At 41.6% G+C, this 20,940-nt stretch overlaps 1 protein-coding gene across 2 annotated transcripts in view; it reads right to left on the reverse strand.

Moving 5' to 3' along the window:
- LOC102065320 (ethanolaminephosphotransferase 1) overlaps nucleotides 1–20,940 on the reverse strand; it is a 59,329-nt gene that overhangs the window by 16,797 nt on the left and 21,592 nt on the right. For both annotated transcript variants that reach the window (XM_074550608.1, XM_074550604.1), the window contains exons 5-6: nucleotides 15,264–15,532; nucleotides 6,466–6,574 (exon numbers count right to left, since the gene is read on the reverse strand). In XM_074550608.1, the coding sequence (XP_074406709.1) occupies nucleotides 6,466–6,574; nucleotides 15,264–15,532 (378 nt within the window). The remainder of the gene's footprint in view (nucleotides 1–6,465; nucleotides 6,575–15,263; nucleotides 15,533–20,940) is intronic.

The following is a 20,940-nucleotide window of genomic DNA, read 5'->3' on the forward strand; positions in this document are numbered from 1 at the left end:
AAAAGCACTAAAATTTTATTTGTGAAGAATTGGCTCTCCTGATAGATAAAAATCAAAAATTCAAAGACGAGACAGTGCAATACAGGGATGTAATTATACGGATGTAATTTTAGGTGAACACTGCACTGGAAATTGTGTGAATTTGTTCAGGAAAGCACCATCCCTGCCATGCTCTCCCCGTCCCCCCCAAAAAATACTCCCCAGAGCACTCATCCCATTTTGAAGGCAGAGAAGAAGCCTGTGCAGATTTTCTGGGCATATCACAGAAGCTGACCAACTCTCTAACAGCAGGTGGTTGTACTTGCATTTCAGCTTACAAATTAAATACTATCACTCTCCTCATTTTTCAAGTGCCCACACTTCTGTATGGCCTTCTTCAGTACACTGCATGGCCTTTCCATCTCTAGATTAATAATCTGTCATAATCAATGTATGCTGTAAAGAAATGGGATGTTATAATTTACCTTTCTTAGCCACCAGACAAGAAAAATTAGATTCAAAATATCCAGGCCTCAATATTGGCTTGGAAAAAATATTTAAGTACTTTTTCCATGGTGTTTTTCTCAAATTCCTTGCACATTTAGAGCAGCTAGACACATGAAAATATCTTAACACACTGAATGTTTAGCACACTGATCAGTGCCTGGAAGCAAGCTTCATCAAAATGTGAACATTTTAAAAGCACTTGTTCCTGGAACAGAAGCTTTTTGTGGAACAGTGTGACCTTCTCTGGCATGTCTTGAGCAGACAACTCTTTTAACTGATTGTGCAAATACACAATTGTGTTTTGAGCTGTCCACTAAAAAACCATTATATTTTATTACTATGTAAAATGGCAAACTTAAAACCACTTAGTACTTGGGAGGGGGGAAAACCTTAGAAAACAAATATGTAATTTGCAGACTTAATTGAGCCTCTAAAGTCTGAATACATTAGGGTGAAAAATACACCTAAAATCCACAGTATGAAATGATTTTACAGGGATTAGGGGAACATAAGGTAAACATAAGCACTGTCTTCAGGCACAAAGTTGATGTAGGTTGATTTTATACTTTATTTTCAATGTCTAAGGAAGTACACATGGCATTTATCTCGAAGTGAGCTGTAAGACAACAATTAGCATTCAGAGGGATTTAGTACCAATTAAAGAATTAGTTTATTAGTTTATGGATGTAGCTGCTTCTTTGATGCAGTTCTGTTCAAACATCATCCTGTTTCTGGGCACAGAAAGAATGGAGCACCAGAGAAACAGTGCCTGTATTTGAAAAGCCTGGCCTGGCTTCCAGAAGGACTTTGCCAGGCAAGCTCCCTTGTTTGACCTTCTCCTGGGGGTCCCAGAGCTCCTGAAATGACTCCTCACACCTTAAGACCCCCAAACTCATTCCCACCTGTGATCAGCATCCTGTGACACTGTTCTGCCTCTGGTCTTGAGCACTCTGCTCTTATGGGTTATTGTTCTGACTGGTTCAGATGAGTTACTCTAAACATGAACTCAGTGACTTCTTAAAAATATATCTCAAGTGACAGGTGAGTATTTCACACCCTTTGCTTTAACAGAGCCTTGTACAATCTGTCACAACAATGCCTTAATAAATGTTGAATTGGTGACAGACATGTAGAAGCCAACTCATGTTAAGCACACTTCTCAAACAGGACTGGTCAAAGCCTGTTGGAGCAATAACCTTTTGAAAACATTGCACTTAACATTTCATCATTCAGCAAGTCATCACTAGGGCAGAGCCATCAGCCACTCTGCAATGGGAACTACAGGAAATCACTACAGAATGACATCATTCCACAGGGGGAGAAACAATTCATGAATTGACCATGGCCTCCTAAACAGTTTCTGACACTGAAAAAGGGGCAGCCTACTCTGTGAACATCCATGGCAAGGACTTGTGTGTCCTCCTTTGATACACAGGATGTAGCACAGAGTAAGTACAAGGCACTGGTTTAGAGGAGTAATTGTGCAGTGCTTTCCCACTATGATGGAATTAAAATAATTGGCATGTTTTAAGTGTTACAGCTTGGCCTCATTGTTAGTGTTTTGCTGCTGTGATCTGTTCATTTATGTTTTCACTCCTCATTTTATATACTTAAGTAGCTCAGGGAAGAGTGACCCTCAAGGAAAACACTCTGTACAAGTCAGCATAGAAACCAAACCCATGAACATCATAGAAAAAATTCTGAATGCTTTGGCCCCATCTCTAAAACAAAGTTCAATTTTCAGATCTCTGATAGATATTATTATTCAATTCACATTTCATATTCAAACCTGCACTTTGAGAACTTGTTTCAGCTTTGCCACAGTTTTCAGTAGCCAGATCTGGGCACTGTTGACCACACATAGTACACTCGAACATGACATCATGTCTGGGTTACAGAATAGTCTGCCCCCTGTGCCACACACTGATGAAGTATAACATATCCACTCCATGCTTAAGTGATTCTTTTCCCATGAAGTCTATTCTTGTGGTTACAATTAATACTGAGAAGGAGCAGGAAACTCTGTGCATCCAGGCATCATTTTTCCAACTTGCCTTCCTAAGTAAATGAAGCTGATGTGCTAACTCTGCTTGTTTCTGTACATCCCACCACAACTTCCAAGCCCTCAGTCAATTCTGAACAAAAGAATATACCAAAAGAAATTTCCAGTAAGATGCATGTCTCCATCTTCCTTTCTCTAGGAAAGGATTGTAGCCTGAACTCAAATTTTATTAGACATTATGAAAGCTTCATACAGAGCAAGTATGAAGGTCCCAAACATGAGAAATGCTTCATGCAGAGCACGCACCTACAGGTCATTTAATAGCAACATGAGACAGAAACCACCATCAATTAGTAATGCTGCTCCCTGAATTACAGATGCCTACCTGTCAGCGAAAATCTTCTCACAAAGTCCACAGCATCATTTGTGGTACTAGAATTTATGTGCAGAACTGACTGCTTTAAAATGCTTATTGTAAATATTTCATATTGCTCTCAACCTGATAGCACAGTGACAGGGAATGTTAGGCATTTGGGATGCCCTGGAGGAGTGAAAATAAATGATAGCTCTCACCCCAGTGCTGCCCTTTGAAGGGACCCTAGTTAGCCAGATAATGCTGTGGGACAATTGTGGTTAAATCCCAAGAGAGCTCTTGGAGTGTCATCCCCAGGAGCCCTGATGAGTGCACAGTAATTAGTTGCAGATGAGCACACAGGCACATAACTTTATCAGGGTCTGTCTGCTCCCCTGCTGGGAGAGAAAAGGCATTTCTGCCCAGCAGCCAGGTCAGCTGCTCTGCAAACAGGAGAGGGATTGATCCCTTCCTCCTTGATCCAGGGTCCAGCAAGGTGTGTGTTTTGCAGCTGAAGGATGGAGTTGCATTCACTGCCAGTGAAAGTTACAGAATCGTGTTTGCTGGGTAGCTGACAAATTCCCATAAAATACTATGCTGAAGTTTCTCTGTTTCACAGGGTAGTCCTCTGAGGTCACTGCTCAGCAGCTCAGGACTTGGCTTTCCTACAGGTGTTCACAGTGTGCCAGAGAGTTCCCAAGAATATACATAAAGATCTCTTTCCTAAAACATTTAATCTAAACACCAGTACTGCTGCACTTTTATGTATATCTTTGTGTGTTCTGGCACCTGATAAAAGCTCCATTACTTTCAATGAGTGAGTGTCACCTGGTGATACCACGGCTTCCTCTGAAGAGGTGCTTTTGCAGAGTTCATCCTGAGGTTATACATGGATTTTTTTTTTTCCCAGAAAACTCCAGGAAAGACATCTGAAAAACACTCTTGAGCATCTTGTTTGGATTTGTTCCTACCAGAGAAGGTAGGGGCTAAAGCCCAGCTGCTCTCAGAGAAGCGAAGGCTCAGCAGCTGAACTTCTGTTGTACATAACAGTAAAAGCACCAAAAAAATGCCAAGTATTGATGGAGCAGCTACAGGTCCGTTGTTAGAAGGACCACTGGTGCTACTAAATGCCATCAGATGGTTAAGCACAGCCTTTTATGGTTTAATGGCTCCTCTCAGGATCCTGGGAAACTAGCTTGTAAAAAGCATCAGAGGCCCGCTTTGTTTTTAACTAGCCACAAAGGCATTTAACTGAGCCAGCCAGAGTGGGCTCTCTGATACAAATGGTTCTGGCTGAGCAAGACACACTTGCTGCAGTCCCTCTAAGGGAGAAAATAATTGAATATTCCTGGCTGCTGGGCGCTTGGTGTAGGTTAGACAGGTAGTTTTTCTGCAGTCACAGTGGGGTCCTGCAATTTAGTACAAGCTTCTAAAAATTTCACATATCCCTAGTCACTGCACACAGGCTACCCAATGATAATCACCTTACTGCTGAGCTGAGATTCAAATATGAAATGGCAGTGCTTTCTGGACCAGCATGACCCTTAGTGGAAGGATACTACTTTTCCTATATTTAAATTTAGTGTCTGATTCTAAGAGATTTACTAAGCACTATGATGATTCTGTAATATAGAGTCAACCAAGACTATTATTTTGCATACCTTAAAACCCATATTTAACTTCAAGTAAGTTGCAAAGATGCCATTGTGCATAGTGTGCTAGGGAAAAAGTTTTTGGAGAAACCTTTTGGCTCCTACTTAAGCCTACTCTGCTTGGGACAATGATGGAAGAAATACTATTCTGTGCTCACAAATCCATTCATATAAGCATACCACAGAAGACAGGAGCAGTACTTCTTTGACTTCTATGTCTTGGGCCACTGAAGACAGAGAGTCAAATTTTGTTCTCAGTTAAGGACACATATAATGGGTTTTGCAATCCACTGCACCAGAGCTAACATTTGGCTTCCTGAAGAAATTTTATTCTATTACCCATAAGAGGACAGAAGACAGAAGCAGTACTTCATTCTAGTGTTAATGGAACAGTCCATCAAGCATTGCTTTGCAGCTGGCTCTGGCAGAGTATGAAAAAGGATGCTCCTGCCTGCATATCTGATAACGCTGAGATGCTGCCCTTCCACAAACATTCCTACTATGTTGAACAGTTTGAATTAAACCTTCATCCATGGCTTCCCAAGTGCAAGGGAAGCCATCAGAGTAGTCCCTGAATGGGCTGTCATGTGTCAGTGACAGGAACCAAGCACTGGTGTGTGCAGCACAGACCAGGTGTGTTCAGTGGGCTGGTCACTGCTGGCCCTAGCGCTGCTCTGACCTGCCCATTCCGGGTGAGCCAGCGTCCATCTGCCCTGGGCTTGCAGGGCTGCTAAAAGAGCACAAATCACTCCCTGTCTGCAGCTACACCTCTGTCAAAGGTGAATAATTCACTGACTATTGAAAAGGCAACCACTGTCTTTTCCCCCTTCCTTTCTTCCTTTTTCTCAGAGTGCCTTTTTCTCAGGTCTGACTAGAAAAAGACTGTATCATCCTGGTCACACACTGTTGGTTTTTTTGGGTAAAGCACAAAACCACGTCCTTGCAGACACTGCTCATTAGAAAGCACAGCCCGAACGCAGGTCCTTTCTAACCTAGGAATTCTGGGAAACAGTGCTGGGGGAAGACGTGCTAGCTGCTGACAACCTTGCGATAAGGAGAGGCGTTGTGAGAGCACACATCAGTGCAAAATGCTCAAATGGCTGACATGGGGGAAGCACCTATAACCAAGTCCTCCATTTGGCCCCAGGGCAGAAGATGTTTCTGGGGATGCAAGCCTAGAGTGTTTGTGTCAAACAGTATTGTGGTGCCCTCTTCTCACCACTTGTATGCTCATATAAAAGTCTCCAAAATGCATATGCTAATTTCTTCACCTTCCAAGCAACACATCAAAGACATTTTGCACACACAGAGTTTCAGCGAAGACTTCTATATTTCTAACTCATTAAAATGTAACTGCTCTTGTTCTCAGTCTTGATATAGCAGTCAAAAAACATTCAATGCTCATTTCAAACTAAACTGACAGTATCAAATAACAACCAAATAGGCTATTGCTGTGTATGGAAAATAAATCTCTTCTGTTTTGCAAAAGATTTCTAAAGAAGACCTTAGAAACCACCTGGCTCTTATTCATATTTACAGTTGTGCATCTAAGGTTATTTAAATAATGTCTTCATTCCCCCTGCACATAATGTTTTGGAACATAATGTGCTCCAGGCCAAAACACAGAATATCCATAAATGTAAGTGACATTTTATCTGAGTGATATGAGGAGTTCCTGAGACTTTGGGAGCCCAGCAAGCCAACACACTGCACTGAACTGCACATGCAGATAAGGAGTATTTTCTATATTATTTGTGTGCGGTATACACTAATTCAGCAAGGAACAAATTTTCCAAAATTATCTACTTTTTTAAAGTTTTCCAGTATTAACCCTTTTAATTATCTCTATTCATGTATTTTTGGACTAGCCAACACGTACAAAAGTAAAACCAAAAAAAAGGAGGGAAGTATAAAAAATATCAAATCCAAATTATTAAAAAGTAGCACACTTTTGTATAGATCTGGACACTTACCGATAAGCAGGATAACTAATACATCTGTAATATAATAACCAAACAGCAAAGGCTTCTGCCAGACCTCCACACCAACAGTACCAGTGAGCAGATATGCTGCTATTAACACCTACAGAAAAAAAAGATATCTGATTTTCAATCCTTTACATCTAAAGGCAGAGAATTTCACTTATCATCTTAGTACAAATGCAAAAGTTAAAAAAAAATCTGTTTAGTTACCACCTGTCCCTACTTTACCTTCTGCTGCCATGACAAAACAATTACTTCTAAGCAGTGAAGCCACTTGCAGGGTTACCAAGAGAATTATTTAAAATGTATGAAATATGGTAAGCAAGCAACTTCCCCGTGTTTGTATCTGTTTGTATGTGGTATTACTGAGTTACCTTTTCAAAATACCTAAATCCACTTTTATTGCCCGGTCTCCCCACTACACATGCACTTTCCTGTTTTTGGGTACAGACTTCAGAATTAGTGGTTATTTTTGCAGCTCTGCCCTTAACTGATCATATCTGAGTGGCAATGACCATATCTGATCATATCTGAATAACTGAGAAAGGGGCAGAAAAACCCTAAGCCCATCTGAAACAACAATGAAAAATAATAAAAGCATTCAATTGAATGTGAAGAAATAAAAAGAATGAGAAGGAGATGAAGTCTTCCCTGATTTTGAATTTGTTTGACAGATAACTTCATTAAAGGACACAAAAAGAATCACATAGATGTCACTAGGAGTGAAAGGACATATCCACAAGACTCAGGAGCACCCAGCTAGAGGGACTGCTGCCCTTCTCTTTCTCTAGCCTGCTCTGTTCTCAGCTGTTTGGTTTTGCCACAGGACCCATAAGAGGCTATATGTTTCATGCTAAGCTAGCTATAAATGAAAATAACAATGTTAATTACAATGCCATTTAGAAAACTACATATTCATCCATTAATTCCCAGGTAACATTCAGTAACCTTTATATTTTCCACTCAGTGCAGCTTCTTACTATGGGATGGTTAAAAATGGAAAAAATGGTTTCCAGCTTTACTTGTGTTACAGATTTTACTATTTCTTAATTAGGTTTTTTAATACACTTTTTTCCCCTATGTTATGTGTTTTCTCCATTTGAACTTCAACAAGCACATTTCTGGTCTTCTGTTAAATTTTAACTCAAAGATGATACACTGAAAATCTCTTTGTTAATTACCAGGCTTTTAAAGATCACAGATTAAGAGCAGAACGCTGATGTTGCTTGAACTTCTATTACACGTAGATAATACTACATTTGCCTTCACTTACTTCTCTGTATCTGAAACCAAGATTCTTGCCCTGTCAGTATATAGGTCTTTACAAGGTTTTGTTTGGATTTTGCATTGTGGAACTGGATGTTTGAATTGCCTCTGCAAGAACAAGCAGCACAACAGATCTGCAGCAAGGAGGAGCAGGCATCAGTGAGTGCCATTGTGTCTTGAGCCACTGAAGGCAGTGAGTCAAATTCTGGTCTAAGTTAAGGACACAAATAATGGGTTTTGCAATCCACTGTATCAGAGCTAACATTTGGCTTCCTGAAGAAATTGCATTCCCTTACCCATAAGACATGATGGATGGAATCCTGACCCCATCAAAGTTGATGGCAAAAGTCCAACTGGCTTTGATGGAGCCTGAATTTACTCTCACACATTGAATCCTGAACAGACATTTTTGGCAGGTGATAAAAGAGGAACTTTAGTATTAAGCATTATTACAGTCAGTACTTTTGGCAGGGCAGTCATGAGCATCCCTGTCAGATGTCAGTGCATGTCTAGGAACAGGGGTGTGGATGCAATGGGCTCTCATAGGGAATGCCCTGCCCTGGGATTTGGTGATGCAAGACTCCCAGATTGAGATTGCCTCTTAACAGATGTAGCATATGAAAAAAACCCACTCCTTGGCTTCAGAATTTTGGTATATTGTTTTTTAAGGACTCGTCACTTTGACTACATTGAAGCAGTCTCCAGCTTTAGAAAGCAGATGTCCTTTAGAAAGCCTGAAGGATGAGAAAATGGCTGTGTCCCTTGATCTAAGCTATACTAGCAAAAAATTGAAGATTGTCAAAATTACTAGCAAAGCCTAAGTCTGTTAATCAGCTATATAAACTACTTTAAAGGCACTGCTGGTGGGAAAAAAAAAAGTAAAGCAATGTTCCTAAGTTCAACTGAATAATTTTACTTTAGAAAAGATGGTCAAGTTTTTTACTTATCTCTCTACCATAAACCAGCTTTAGTACTTTTCAGATATAAATGTAGTCTCTAGCAGCCTTTTGTAAAATGAGAACTCCAAATTAAATAACTGTATTTGGTTTGTGTGGCCAGTTTTGGTAGCAGGGTGGCTACAAGAGTGACTTCTGTGAGAAGCTGCTAGAAGCTTTTCCCATGTCTAGCAGGGCCAATGGCAGATGGCTCCAGCATGGACCCACCACTGGCCAAGGCTGCACCTATCCCATAAATGACAATGCCTCTGGGATAACATATTTTAAAAGGGAAAAAAACCTCCATATTGTGCAGTTGTAATTGCTGCCAGAGAAGAAAGGAGTGAGAATGTGGGAGAGGAACAGCCCTGCACACAACAAGGCCAGTGCAGAAGAAGGAACAAGAGGTGCTCCAGGCACTAGAGCTGAGGTTCCCCTGCAGCCCATGGTGCAGCCCATGGTGAGGTAGCTGTGCTCCTGCATCCCATGGACATCCAGAGGGGGGAACAAATCCACCTGCAGCTCCTGTAAGCCCCCACATCAGAGCAGACGGGTGCCTGAGAAGAAGTTATGAACCTGCAGGAGGCCCTTGCTGGATCAGGCTCCTGGCAGGGATCTGCAGACCCATGGAGAGAGGACCCCATGCTGGAGCAGGTATCCTGGCAGGACTTGTGATCCTGTGGGGCACCCACAGGACTGAAGAAGGTTGTGCCTAAATGACTGCACCCCATGGAAAGGTACCCATGGTGCAGTAGTTCATGAAGAACTGTAGCCTGTGAGATGGACTGACATTGGAGAAGTTCACAGAGAACTGTCTCCCATGGGAGGAACCCACTCTGGAGCAGGGGGAGGACTCCTCTTCCGGAGGAGCAACAGAAACAACCTGTAATGAACTGACCATAATCCCCATTCCCTGTCTCCCTGTGCCAGTGGGGAGTGGAGACAGAACCCAGGAAGAAGGAAGAGGTAGGGGAAAGGTGGTTTTAAGATTTGTCTTACTTCTCATTATCCTGCTTTGATTTTGATTCATAAGAAATTAAATTAAAATCCCTGAGCTGAGTCTGTTTTGCCCATGATAGTAATTTGTGATGATCTCTCCCTGTCCTTCTATGAACTCATGAGCCTTTCATTATATTTTCTCTCCCTGTCCAGTTGCAGAGGGGAGTGACAGAGCAGCTTTGGTGGGTGCCTGGCATCGTCCCACAATACCACAAGTGAGAACTACATAGAAAGGTAATGTAGATGGGTACAATCTTGGATTCCAACTCTCAGCAGCATCTGACCAGGAATATTTTTGGCTTTCCAAGACCTTCTCTATGAGGATGAGGAATACTTATGATGAGAAAGATGTGGAAATGCAAGGTGTTAATTTGTAGTTTCTCTGATATAGCTGACAGCAAGACAGCTGGATTCTGAGCAGGGGCTCCCTATCTTGCCACAATTTTGTAAATAACAGTCACATTTGTCCCTGTGTAAAATCAGAATAATTCTTTGTTGTGGCATTGGGAAAATTCTATATAAACATAAAGCAGTATAACCCCTCAAAGTCTTCTACCTTCTAGCCTCTTACCTATTTCTCTTTATTTCTCTAAAATACTTGGTATTTTAAAATCACCATCTCTTCCATGTCTTTTCACTATTTCAGGTATAAGTTTTGTGACCACAATATTTTAGATTGTGTTTGTACATCCATTTATTTTCTTACCATTGATTTATCATTTCTTTTTTACACACAGGCACATTTAGTATGCTGTGTGATATCCTACATGATGAAATAAAAAATCAAAGGCTTTGTCATCTTCTAAAAAATCATGGATATGCTTTAAAATTCTTTATGATTCCACAAAAACCTGACATTAATTTTATTGTAATATTCAATTTCACTAGCATATTGCTATAGTATTAATTGCTCGTGTGTTGAAATATTTTCCATTAACAAAATGCTCAAAATAAACATCTAGAAAGCAAAGTAATTTAAAATACAAGGATACTTCATTCTTCTGATAATAAATGTGACACTTGCCTAAAAGACTAAGAATTATTTCCTACAAGCTATTTCAATAGCAGTTAGCTTTAATGTGATGTGCAATTTTTCCACTTTATTTTTTTTTTCAGTTTTTTTTCTTTCAATAAATAATTGAAGGTTGCAAATTGTAGACTTTGGAAAATTTCCCCTAAAAAGATGACTTTGCATTTAGACATTACAGACAAATAACTAAAGGCACATGGAAGATTAATTAATCAAGAAAGGTTTGTGGGGAATCATAACCAAGTGGTTATGAATGAAGCAGCCTGCTGCACAAAAAGCCTGTGCACAGCAGGTTCCTCTGTTCAGATTTCCCATGGATACACCATGGGGCTTCCCTCAGGTAACTGAGTATTGAGATCAGTTTCCAGCCCTGTCTGGAGGCAGCTTGAAGCAAACACCATGGTCTGGCCAGCACTGCTTCCTCACTGCTGTCACTTCTCTTAATTCAACAATTCCACTGTGCTCCAGCTTTGGAATTAAGTAATAATACTTTTTCTTCACAAGAAAGGCTCTGCTTTCCACAGACACTTCAAATTAGAAAAGCTCTGAAAGTGAATATCCTTTCAACTGAAATTAAATTGTGAATCCTGTTAATGTGACCAAAGAACAACATATTTGCACCTTTATTTTGCTTTTAATAGAAAAGGGGTTTTGCCCCTCAGAGGAGGTAGAAATTTTTTCAAGAAGTGATTTGCACTTGCATTGTTTGGGATTTCTCTGCCAGCCCCTGAAACATTTGCTGCCACAGTACCTCCCTTGAAAAGGTCATATGGAACATATTTCAGCACGGGTTTTGTAAATAATCTTGTCAAAAGAAAACCTGGTCTATGGCACCCATGAAAGAAACCTTCCCCAGTTTGACTGAAAGGAAGGAGAAAGGAAGTCCTACAATGTTTCAGTTGCTAGGGGCATCGTGTACTTCCATTTATTCAGGGTTCCAAGGCAGGCAGAGGGTTCTCCCAGAGGCTCTCGGTGGTACTGCCCAAAGCCATCAGGCAGAAGCAGCTGGGAAAGCATCTTAGACTGAACCCCTGGGGCTCACGGTCCAAGCACCCATCCCTTCAGGCACAACTCTCTCTATCTGTGGGATTTCTGGTCATTCTCTCCTTGCAGGGCAGGGGCTGGGCCACAGACAGCTGCCTGCTGCCTTTGGGATTTTGCTGCTTGAGCTTCTTCTGAGCCTGCTCCTCTTGGCTGGGGAGAGGGAGAGGAAGGAGAGTGGAATTGTCTGGGTCACTGCAGCTCTCACACAGCTCTTCACTTTAAAAGTCTTAATTAAGAATATAAAGGGTATCTCCTGTTACACTTAAGGCAGCACCAATGGAGCAGAGGTATCATTACATCATATTAAGGAAAAATTTGTTCCCCTGCTATGAACTCAACTGCAGTGGCTTACGAAAAGCAACAGCAGGATTAGGCAACTATGTCATTAGGGTAATATTAAATTCTCCAGAAAGAAAACAGATCTTTTTTTAAAACAAAACAAGACGATGTCTGTGAAAATTAACATATGGCAAGAAGCCAGAAATGTTAATTTCTCAGGAAAGCTTTGTCTATTTTTTTTTTTCTTCTCCAAGAAACTTAATTTGCAGACATTAGCTTTCTTTGGTTTGTCTTGTGACAAAAAATAAAAGTCTTCATTTCCACAAGATGTATCCGAGGGAATTTCTCACCGATCATAGCAGAGATTAATTTTTTTGCTTTTTCCTCAGACTTTTGGGGTTTCCAATAGGTGTGCTTACTCAAAAGTGTATAAAAATTGTCTAGATGCTATGATACAGAGGCTGCTCTCCCTGCACCTTTTTCTGCTACTCAGGAATCAGCACAGGACAGATCCTTGTGCAGGAGGGAGGAGAGACCAGAATAGCTTTCGCCGCTGCATTTGCCGCCACCTTGTTTCTGGATCCACAAACATAATGGGTCCTCTGACCAAGCATCTCTCAGACACATTACAGCCATTTTTCAAGTTTACAAACCACAGCTTCCTGCAAATGATTGTCTGCTGTAATCAAAGCTAATTGGAGTGCCAATTACAGCCCAGCTAGCTTAATTGGGTTACCAGTTCTGATGAGTCATCAAGTCCCAGGAAAACGTGATGTGCATAATTCCCACAGATTTCCCTGTCTATAAGAAGGTATTTTTCATGAGGAACAGCAGCTCTTTCTCCAGCACAGCTGAGGCAGAGCCTGGGAGAGGGCTGAGTTTGTGCGCAGCAGAGCTGACTCAGCAGCAGCATCCTGGGAGCCTCATGCCAGATAACAGCTCATTAAGGTCATCAATCCTCTGTCTGCATGCTGACAGTAACTACAGTAACTACAGTAACTACAGTAACTACTGGTTTTCTTGAGCTCCTGGCCGCCAACAAGTTTAAAAGCAAAAGCAGGGGACCAGACCACCCAAGTGTCTGACATGCCAGTGCAAGAGCATTAAGTTGTAGGTGAAATTACTGAAGACAGGACAGAGAGGCACATTCCTGCAGCAATCCAATTCCTGCAGGAATGCCGTGGAGGAAATACTTAGCTAAACATTGTGAATCAGTCTGGAAGCAGCTAGTGAGTGCTTTCACACTCTCTGCTTCTAAATGTGACTGTGGGAATACCTGGCAGAGAAGCAATGGGGAAAAAAACCAGCAAGGGAAACATAACTTTTCTTACTCATCATCAGCCATTTGCTATTGTCCCCAGTATCCTCTAAGTTACTGGAGATGAAGAGCTATCTTTAATAGAACACACATTATATAAATTTGATGAATGAGTTTACAAAACAAGAACAAATACTTAGGGGAATTAAGATCTTTTAAGAGACTAGTCAGTAGAACTGGGAAAAAATATTTTGTACTTTCTGGTGTATATGTAGTGTATTTTGGATTAATGTAAAAATACCACCTAGAGCTACAAAGCTACATTGCCTTCTCTTAGTTCATAGGCAATCACAACAGCTATTTTTTTACAGATGAGAAAACTGACATACAGAGATTTACACAGTACAGTCTTCTACCAGCTCATGACTGTGCTAAAGAGCATCAAAAATTCCTCATGTTTACAAGCTTATCACTTTGACTGTAACTAAGTCATCACAGAAGGCACTGAAAAGCAAGTGAGCAGGACAGCAGTTCAGCATCAGAGGGGAACAGGAAACAGCACTTGTTAGCACCTTGCATCCCAGTTAATCAAAGCAGTTTACAAACTTTACTGATATTCAGCCTCACCACAAATCTGTCAGGCAGGGAGATATTAAAAACAGGCTACAGGCACAGGTCACTAACAGGCAGTGACAGAGTTATCAGTACTGCTCTGCTAGTTGATACCCATTCCCAGATTTAACCACTAACACAGTTTGGATGCTGCAGTGATCCAGCAGAGCTTTCTGAACTTTCACATGTACAGTGAACATCTGAGGAACCAGTGAAACAGGCTTGAACACAGCTACTCCTCTCCTGCTGGAAGAACTTCAGGGAGAAGCCTTACAGACATGGCTGAAACTTGCAGACCAGCTGGCTGCCTAATGTCTTAGTCCTGAGCCAACTCCTTCTCCCAAAACCTATTTTCTAGGGGACAACACAGATGCACCACAGCTGGACCACCATCTCTGAGTTGTTCTCAAACCACTGGATTCTGATTATGTTTACAGCATTACATCTGCAGCTATTAATTTGAATACTGTATTTCCATTAAAACACATATTTGAGTATTTGTCAAACTTATTTTCAATTATTTGGCTGTACCTTTCACCTCGTGCCTGTAACAGGAAGCTCAGAAGACTGACTGTGCTCTTCAGGCTGCAAACCTTGGCTATCTGAGACAGATAAGCCAGCCCACAGGGGTGCTGGGCCTTTGGAAGTGCACTAAGCTTGCTAATACTGCTACTCATCTGTGCACTGAAGACACCATTCACTCTGGTGCCCTGGGCATGCTTTCTGAAGATGTCCACAGGGCTGAAAACCAGACAAGAACTCAGCTGGTACTGACTGTGGGCCAATAAGTAATTCACCTTACTGAATGTCTATGACTTTTTGACATCCATGATGACTGACTTGGTTTTCAAAGGTAGAACTTACTTGACAACAGTTACCTCTCTCTGCATTTCCATTACCACATTTGTTATAAAATGAAGTAGAATTGAGAAGGTCTGGTAGTATATAACTGTGTAATTACTGTTAACAGATACTACTTGGACTAATTCACATCGTGCCTCACAATCTGGTATTGGGGAGAAAATAGCTTATAGCTTCAGATAGCATAGTAATTTTTGTTAATACCACAAATCAAATGCAGTTAAATGACATTCTCATGGGCACTGTCTGGCTGCTAGGCTTGCTGCAAGCCTTTTTCTCCTTCACAGCAATGAATCACTGATGCTGACAATTTGCTCAAGAGCCGCCCTTTATTGCAAATGCAGAAAATATTTCTGAATTATTTCTAGGGTTTTGCAATTTCACATATTTCAATATCTCAGCCAAATATATTCGCCTTGAACTCTATTTTTCTATTGCTTTGATATTATGAAAATAATTACATAGTTAAAAAACCAAAACCAAAACAGGGATGATAAATACTTACCACTTGGCTTATATCATATCCCCAAGGAAGAAAAAGAACTCCTGTGTTATATTTCTCCCAGTGTGAGCACATGAAGTTAAACAAAACAATGCTTAAATATATATACATTGTATATACAGAAACTCCACTCTTCCCATTGTCACGGGAACAGACGGAAAAAAAGGAAAGCACAAAAATGGAGGTAGCCCAGCTATCCAGCCCATGGTCAAATAGTTCTCCCAGGGGAGTGCTGGACTGAGTCCTTCGAGCATGTTTCCCATCTATGGAGTCTAGAAGGATTGAGAAAGGAAGAGAAACAAAGAATTAGAGCACAACAAAAGCAGTAGCTTTCTCCAAAACAATTCACCACTGCCATATATAATGTACAGGAAAATTACACTGATGACAGCAAAGTGAAGCACAACTGCCCCCTCAATACCAACAGGTTACAACTGCTCATAAAATAATTGCTCCAGATATCAAGTAATTTTTCTGTCCTTACCTCAGCTCTTAAACTAAATGCCACTTCCTTCATGAGTTTTAGAAAGACACTCATAATTAACTGCCCCCAGTGCTCTTGGAACATTTTTACATCAGTTTCAATTAGTTTCAAGTGCTGAAAAGTGTCCATAGAGCTTTTTGCCCATCCATTGGTGTTGTGGACCCTCTGAGCCTTCAGACCTCTTGTGGGGTGGATTCCTAAGGCATTTTAAGTTCCTTGATGCTCAATACCTTAATGACTAACAGTTACATGGCAGCTTAAAGGAGCAAATTTCACAAAATTTATTTGTATTTGTGCTTACATATATTTTAAAGTGTTTTTCAGTTTTCATACAAGAGTGTTCAAATGGCCAAAAAGGCCAATGGCATCCTGGCCTCCACCAGCAATAGTGTGGCCAGCAGGACCAGGGCAGTGATTGTCTCCCTGTACTTGGCACTGGTGGGGTCACACCTTTAATCCTGTGTTCAGTTCTGGGCCCTTCACTACAAGGAGGACATTGAGGCGCTGGGGTGTGTCCAGAGAAGGGCAACAGAGCTGGTGAGGGGTCTGGAGCACAAGTGTGATGAGGAGTGTCTGAGAGAGCTGGGGTGGTTTAGCCTGGAGAAAAGGAGGCTCAGGAGTGACCTTATCACTCTCTACTACTGCCTGAAAGGAGGTTTTAGTGAGATGGGGGTCAATCTCTTCTCCCAGGTACAAGAAGACACGGTCCCAGGTCACACCAGGGGAGGTTACATTGGACATTAGGAAAAATTTCTACACAAAGATGGTTATCAGGCATTGGAACAGGCTGCTCAGGTAAGTGGCGGAGTCACCATCGGTGGAGGTATTTAAAAAGTGTGCAGATGAGGCACCTGGGGACATGGTTTAGTGGTGGACTTGGCATTGCTGGGTTAATGGTTGGATTTGATGACCTTAAAGGTCTTTTCCAACATGCATAATTATATGATTCTAAGAATGCATTACAGTTAAGGTGCTTTATGTGTTGATCACTTTTAGTACTTGAGTGCTTAGAAAATGATCCAGCACTGTACAGGACTTTACTCTGGGGATGCAGATGGACAATATGGTTTGAGTTGAGCTGATAGTTCTCTGCTGTTGAACAGGGTGACCTGCAGCCTGTTCAGCTGGTGGAAACACAGCAAACATTATGTTTTCTTCTGGGTCACCGAATGGTACAAAATGCAAGGAGATGGCGCAAGGGAGGGATGGTGAACACAAGGAGGAGAAAGGTGGTCTAGCAGCTGTAACATTTCTTAGTTGTAATGTCAAACCATATCCTTAGTCTCTTCTCTGAGACTCTACAGGTGAAAAATAGAACTATTTTCCTCTTGAAGTTACATGTAAACTTGCAGAATGAACCTCTTAGGAAAAAGTACACAGAACAAACTCTACAGATTACTTGGTTTTGTCTTGAATCTCAAAATAAAATGGAGATGCTTTTCTATTTGGTATTACTTGGAAGGTGCTATAGCTAACAGTTATTAACTATTGATAGCATTAGTAACCCAAAACTGATGAGGAACACATCTCAGCAGAGTGAGACCAAAGACACCACAGCTGCTGTAGATCATACAGTACTTACTTCTCTGGATTATTTGGCAGTACTGTGAGTTTTGTTTAATGTAAATATACTTCAGGGACCTAAACCAGGAAAAGATGGGATTTCATTTTGTACAGATTTTAGACTATATCTCTATTGTAATATCCAAACAGCTGTGATATATCCTCTGCTCAAACAGAAATCTCTTGAGACAGTTCTCAGAACTCAAAAACTTAAATATCTCATAGAGGATTTCAAATATAGCTTGCCTCCTTCTAGAGACTCATTCTCTCTCTATTAACATTTCCAATGAATTTTCAGCATCTTACTGAAATGTGCAGAAAGAAAACTGTATCAGCTTGAGGTTACTTGAAAGGTGTTGCAATAAAATTAGAAATTCTTCCATCCATTGAACAATATCTCTGAAACCTTACCAGCAAATAAAGATATAAGCAATCCTAAAGAGTTTGTGGTGTTTTATATTCCAAGAATACCTATCCCAAATCAGACAGGATTCAGGTACACAGTTGTTACTATTTAAAAATAAGAATGTTAGAACATTTGTCTGTTTATAAATTTTACATTGTCTTACAAGTATATAGTAGATACTAAAATAGGTACCTCACAGTGAAAAGTGGTTTTCATTTTGCAAGAACTTGGTTTTTCTAAAAAGAAGCTTATAGTACAGCCCTAAAATACAGTACTTCTAATTATAATGGTCATGGAAAAAAATACAGGAAGTATATGACACATACATCAAACCGGATTTTCAGAAATCCTTAACCACATTTTCCATGTAGTTTCATTAGCTTTTTAAAAGACCGAAAATATTTTCTGGCTTAGGTTTCAGTTTGAAATCATTCATGCCAACAATGGTGTGTGTTCATTGGTTAACATACACTGTCTCACACTTCCATTGCTGTAGAATTCTTATATTATGATTTTGTCTCACAAGGATTCATAAATACTCCATTTTATAAAGTTTATATAACTTTTAAAGAGTGGAAGTCAAAGTACCAGCAAAAAGCACTCCATTTCATGGGAAGGAAATGATCCCAAACCTCCTTAAAAAAGCAGGAGGGATGGAGAGCAGCATGTTAGGGAATTTGGAGAGAGTAACTGTGTCATTAAAATAAGCTGAGAAAGATTACAGTTGCATATTTAGTTAGTTATTATGGTTCTTTGCAGTCTGCCAGAGGGAAAACTTTGGCCATGCAAAATTAAATCTCCGACTAAATATTTCATGAAATGGCTTGGACAGCAAACATAAAAATCTACATATATATTAGTTCATTATAGCTTTGACTGTCAACATCATATTCCTTGCCGTCCAAGTATTAGGAACTACAAGCTTCACTGGAAAAAACCAACTACATTAAAAATATCAGAAGCTGAACTTCCTGTGAGCCTTCTGAGGTGCCATACAGTAACAGTTCCAATATGTAATTCCAATTTATGAAGCAATAGTCACTTCATTAAATTCCATACAATGACATAAAAAATGGTTTTCACAAAAGAAACCACTGCTTCTGACTACAGAGAGCTGCTAGAGAAATCTGAGTAGTAATCACCTTCAAGGGATTGTTGTCCCATTGCTTTTTATGGTACAAATACAAAGAAATTCTGGACAAAAAGATTTTGGCACAATCTCACCAACTGAATAGAAATGCCAAGGTATGTACAATGCAGGGGGAGAGATCTGCTCAAGGGGATACCCCAGGTCAATCAAGATGGCTCTGCATGCATTGGTCTGATTCCAAAAGTGGTCAGCCCCTCTGCACAGCACTGCATGTATAACACACCTGTATATTGCCTGAGCATCCCAAATATGGCACACAAATATATGGCTGCATTGCAATGGCCTTACCAGAAACAGCTCCAAGGAGAGGGGACATTTAGAATCAATAAAGGTTGAAAAAGACCTCCAAGATCATTGAGTTCAATCTTAGACTCATACTGCCATGTCAACTAAATCATAATGCTGAGTGCCACGTCCCGTAGTTTCTTGAACATTTTCCAGGGATGGCGATTCCACCACCTTCCTGGGCAGCCCATTCCAAGGCTTAACCATCCTTTCAGAGAAAAATTTCCTCCTGATGTCACACAGGAACCTCCCCTGGCACAGCTTGAGGTTATTTCTTTTGTCCTGTTGATTGTTGTCTGGGAGAAGAGACCAATCCCCACCTCGCTACATCCTCCTTTCAGGTGGTTGCAGAGAGCAATAAGGTCATCCCTGAGCCTCCTTTTCTCCAGACTTAACATCCCCAGCTCCTTCAGCTGCTCCTCATAAGATTTGTGCTCCAGACTCTTCCCCAGCTCTGTTGCCCTTCTCTGGACACATTCCAGCACCTCAATGTCCTTCTTGTAGTAAGGGGCCCAGAACAGAACACAGGATTCAAAGTGAGGCCTCACCAGGGCTGAGCACAGAGGGATGATCACTGCCCTGATCCTGCTGGCCACATGACTTCTGGTGGAGGCCAGGATGCCACTGGTGTTTTTGGCCACCTGGGTACACTGGCTCAGTGTTAGCCAACCACCACCCCTACTTTTTCCATTGGGTCACTTTCCAGCCACTCTTCCCCCAGCCTGTGGCACTGCCTGGGGCTGTTGTGACCCAGGTGCAGGACCCAGCACCCAGCCTTGTTGAACCTCACACTCACACCATTGGCTCAGCCCATTGATCCAGCCTGTCCAGATCCCCATGCTGAGCCTCCCTGCCCTCCAGCAGAACAACACTCCTACCCAACTTGCTGTCATCTGCAAAGGCACTGAGGGAGCACTCAATCCCCTTGTCCAAATGCTTTATAAAGATATTAAACAGGTTTGATCTCCTGGCTGTCCTGCAAGTGCTGCATAACAACACTAAAGATGATCTGTTCCATAACCTTCCCAGACCTTCCCAGGCTGACAGGCCTGTAGTTCCCCAGATCCTCCTTCCAACCCTTCTTGCAGGTGGGCATCACACTGGCCAGTCTCCAGTTCTCTGGTTGACCAGGACTGGTGACAAATGCTGGAGAGTGGCCTGGCTCTTCCACCAGCTCCCTCAGTACCTGGTGTGGATCCCATCTGGCCCCACAGACTGGTGAGTGTCAGCTTGCACAGCAGGGCACTGTCTGTCCCTCCTGGATCACAGCAGGGCACCGCTGCTCCCTCCTGGATCCCAGCAGGGCACTGTCTGTCTCTCCTGGATCACAGCAGGGCACTGCTGCTCCCTGTCCCTCCTGGATCCCAGCAGGGCACTGTCTGTCCCTCCTGGATCCCAGCAGGGCACTGTTCTGCTCCCTACTGGATCACCGCAGGGCACTGTCTGTCCCTCCTGGATCACAGCAGGGCACTGTTCTGCTCCCTGTCTCTCCCTACCAGCTCAGGATGTTGGGTCTCTCTGCTGAAGACTGAGGCAAAGAAGGCATTGAGTACCTCAGCCTTTTCCTCATCTTTGGTTACAATGTTCCCCTTTGCACCCAATAAAGGATGGAGATTTTCCTTGGCCCTCTTTTTGTTGTTAGTGTATTTATAAAAACACTTTGTATTATGTTTCACAGTGGTGACAACATGGAGTTCAAGCTGAGCTTTCACCAATCCAGTTTTCTCTGTACAAGACCTGATGACATCCTTGTACTCTTCTTGATTGTCTGCCCCTATTTCCCAAGGTCATA

The sequence above is a fragment of the Zonotrichia albicollis genome, chromosome 1 (assembly GCF_047830755.1).
Source record: "Zonotrichia albicollis isolate bZonAlb1 chromosome 1, bZonAlb1.hap1, whole genome shotgun sequence".
Lineage (NCBI taxonomy): Eukaryota > Metazoa > Chordata > Aves > Passeriformes > Passerellidae > Zonotrichia > Zonotrichia albicollis.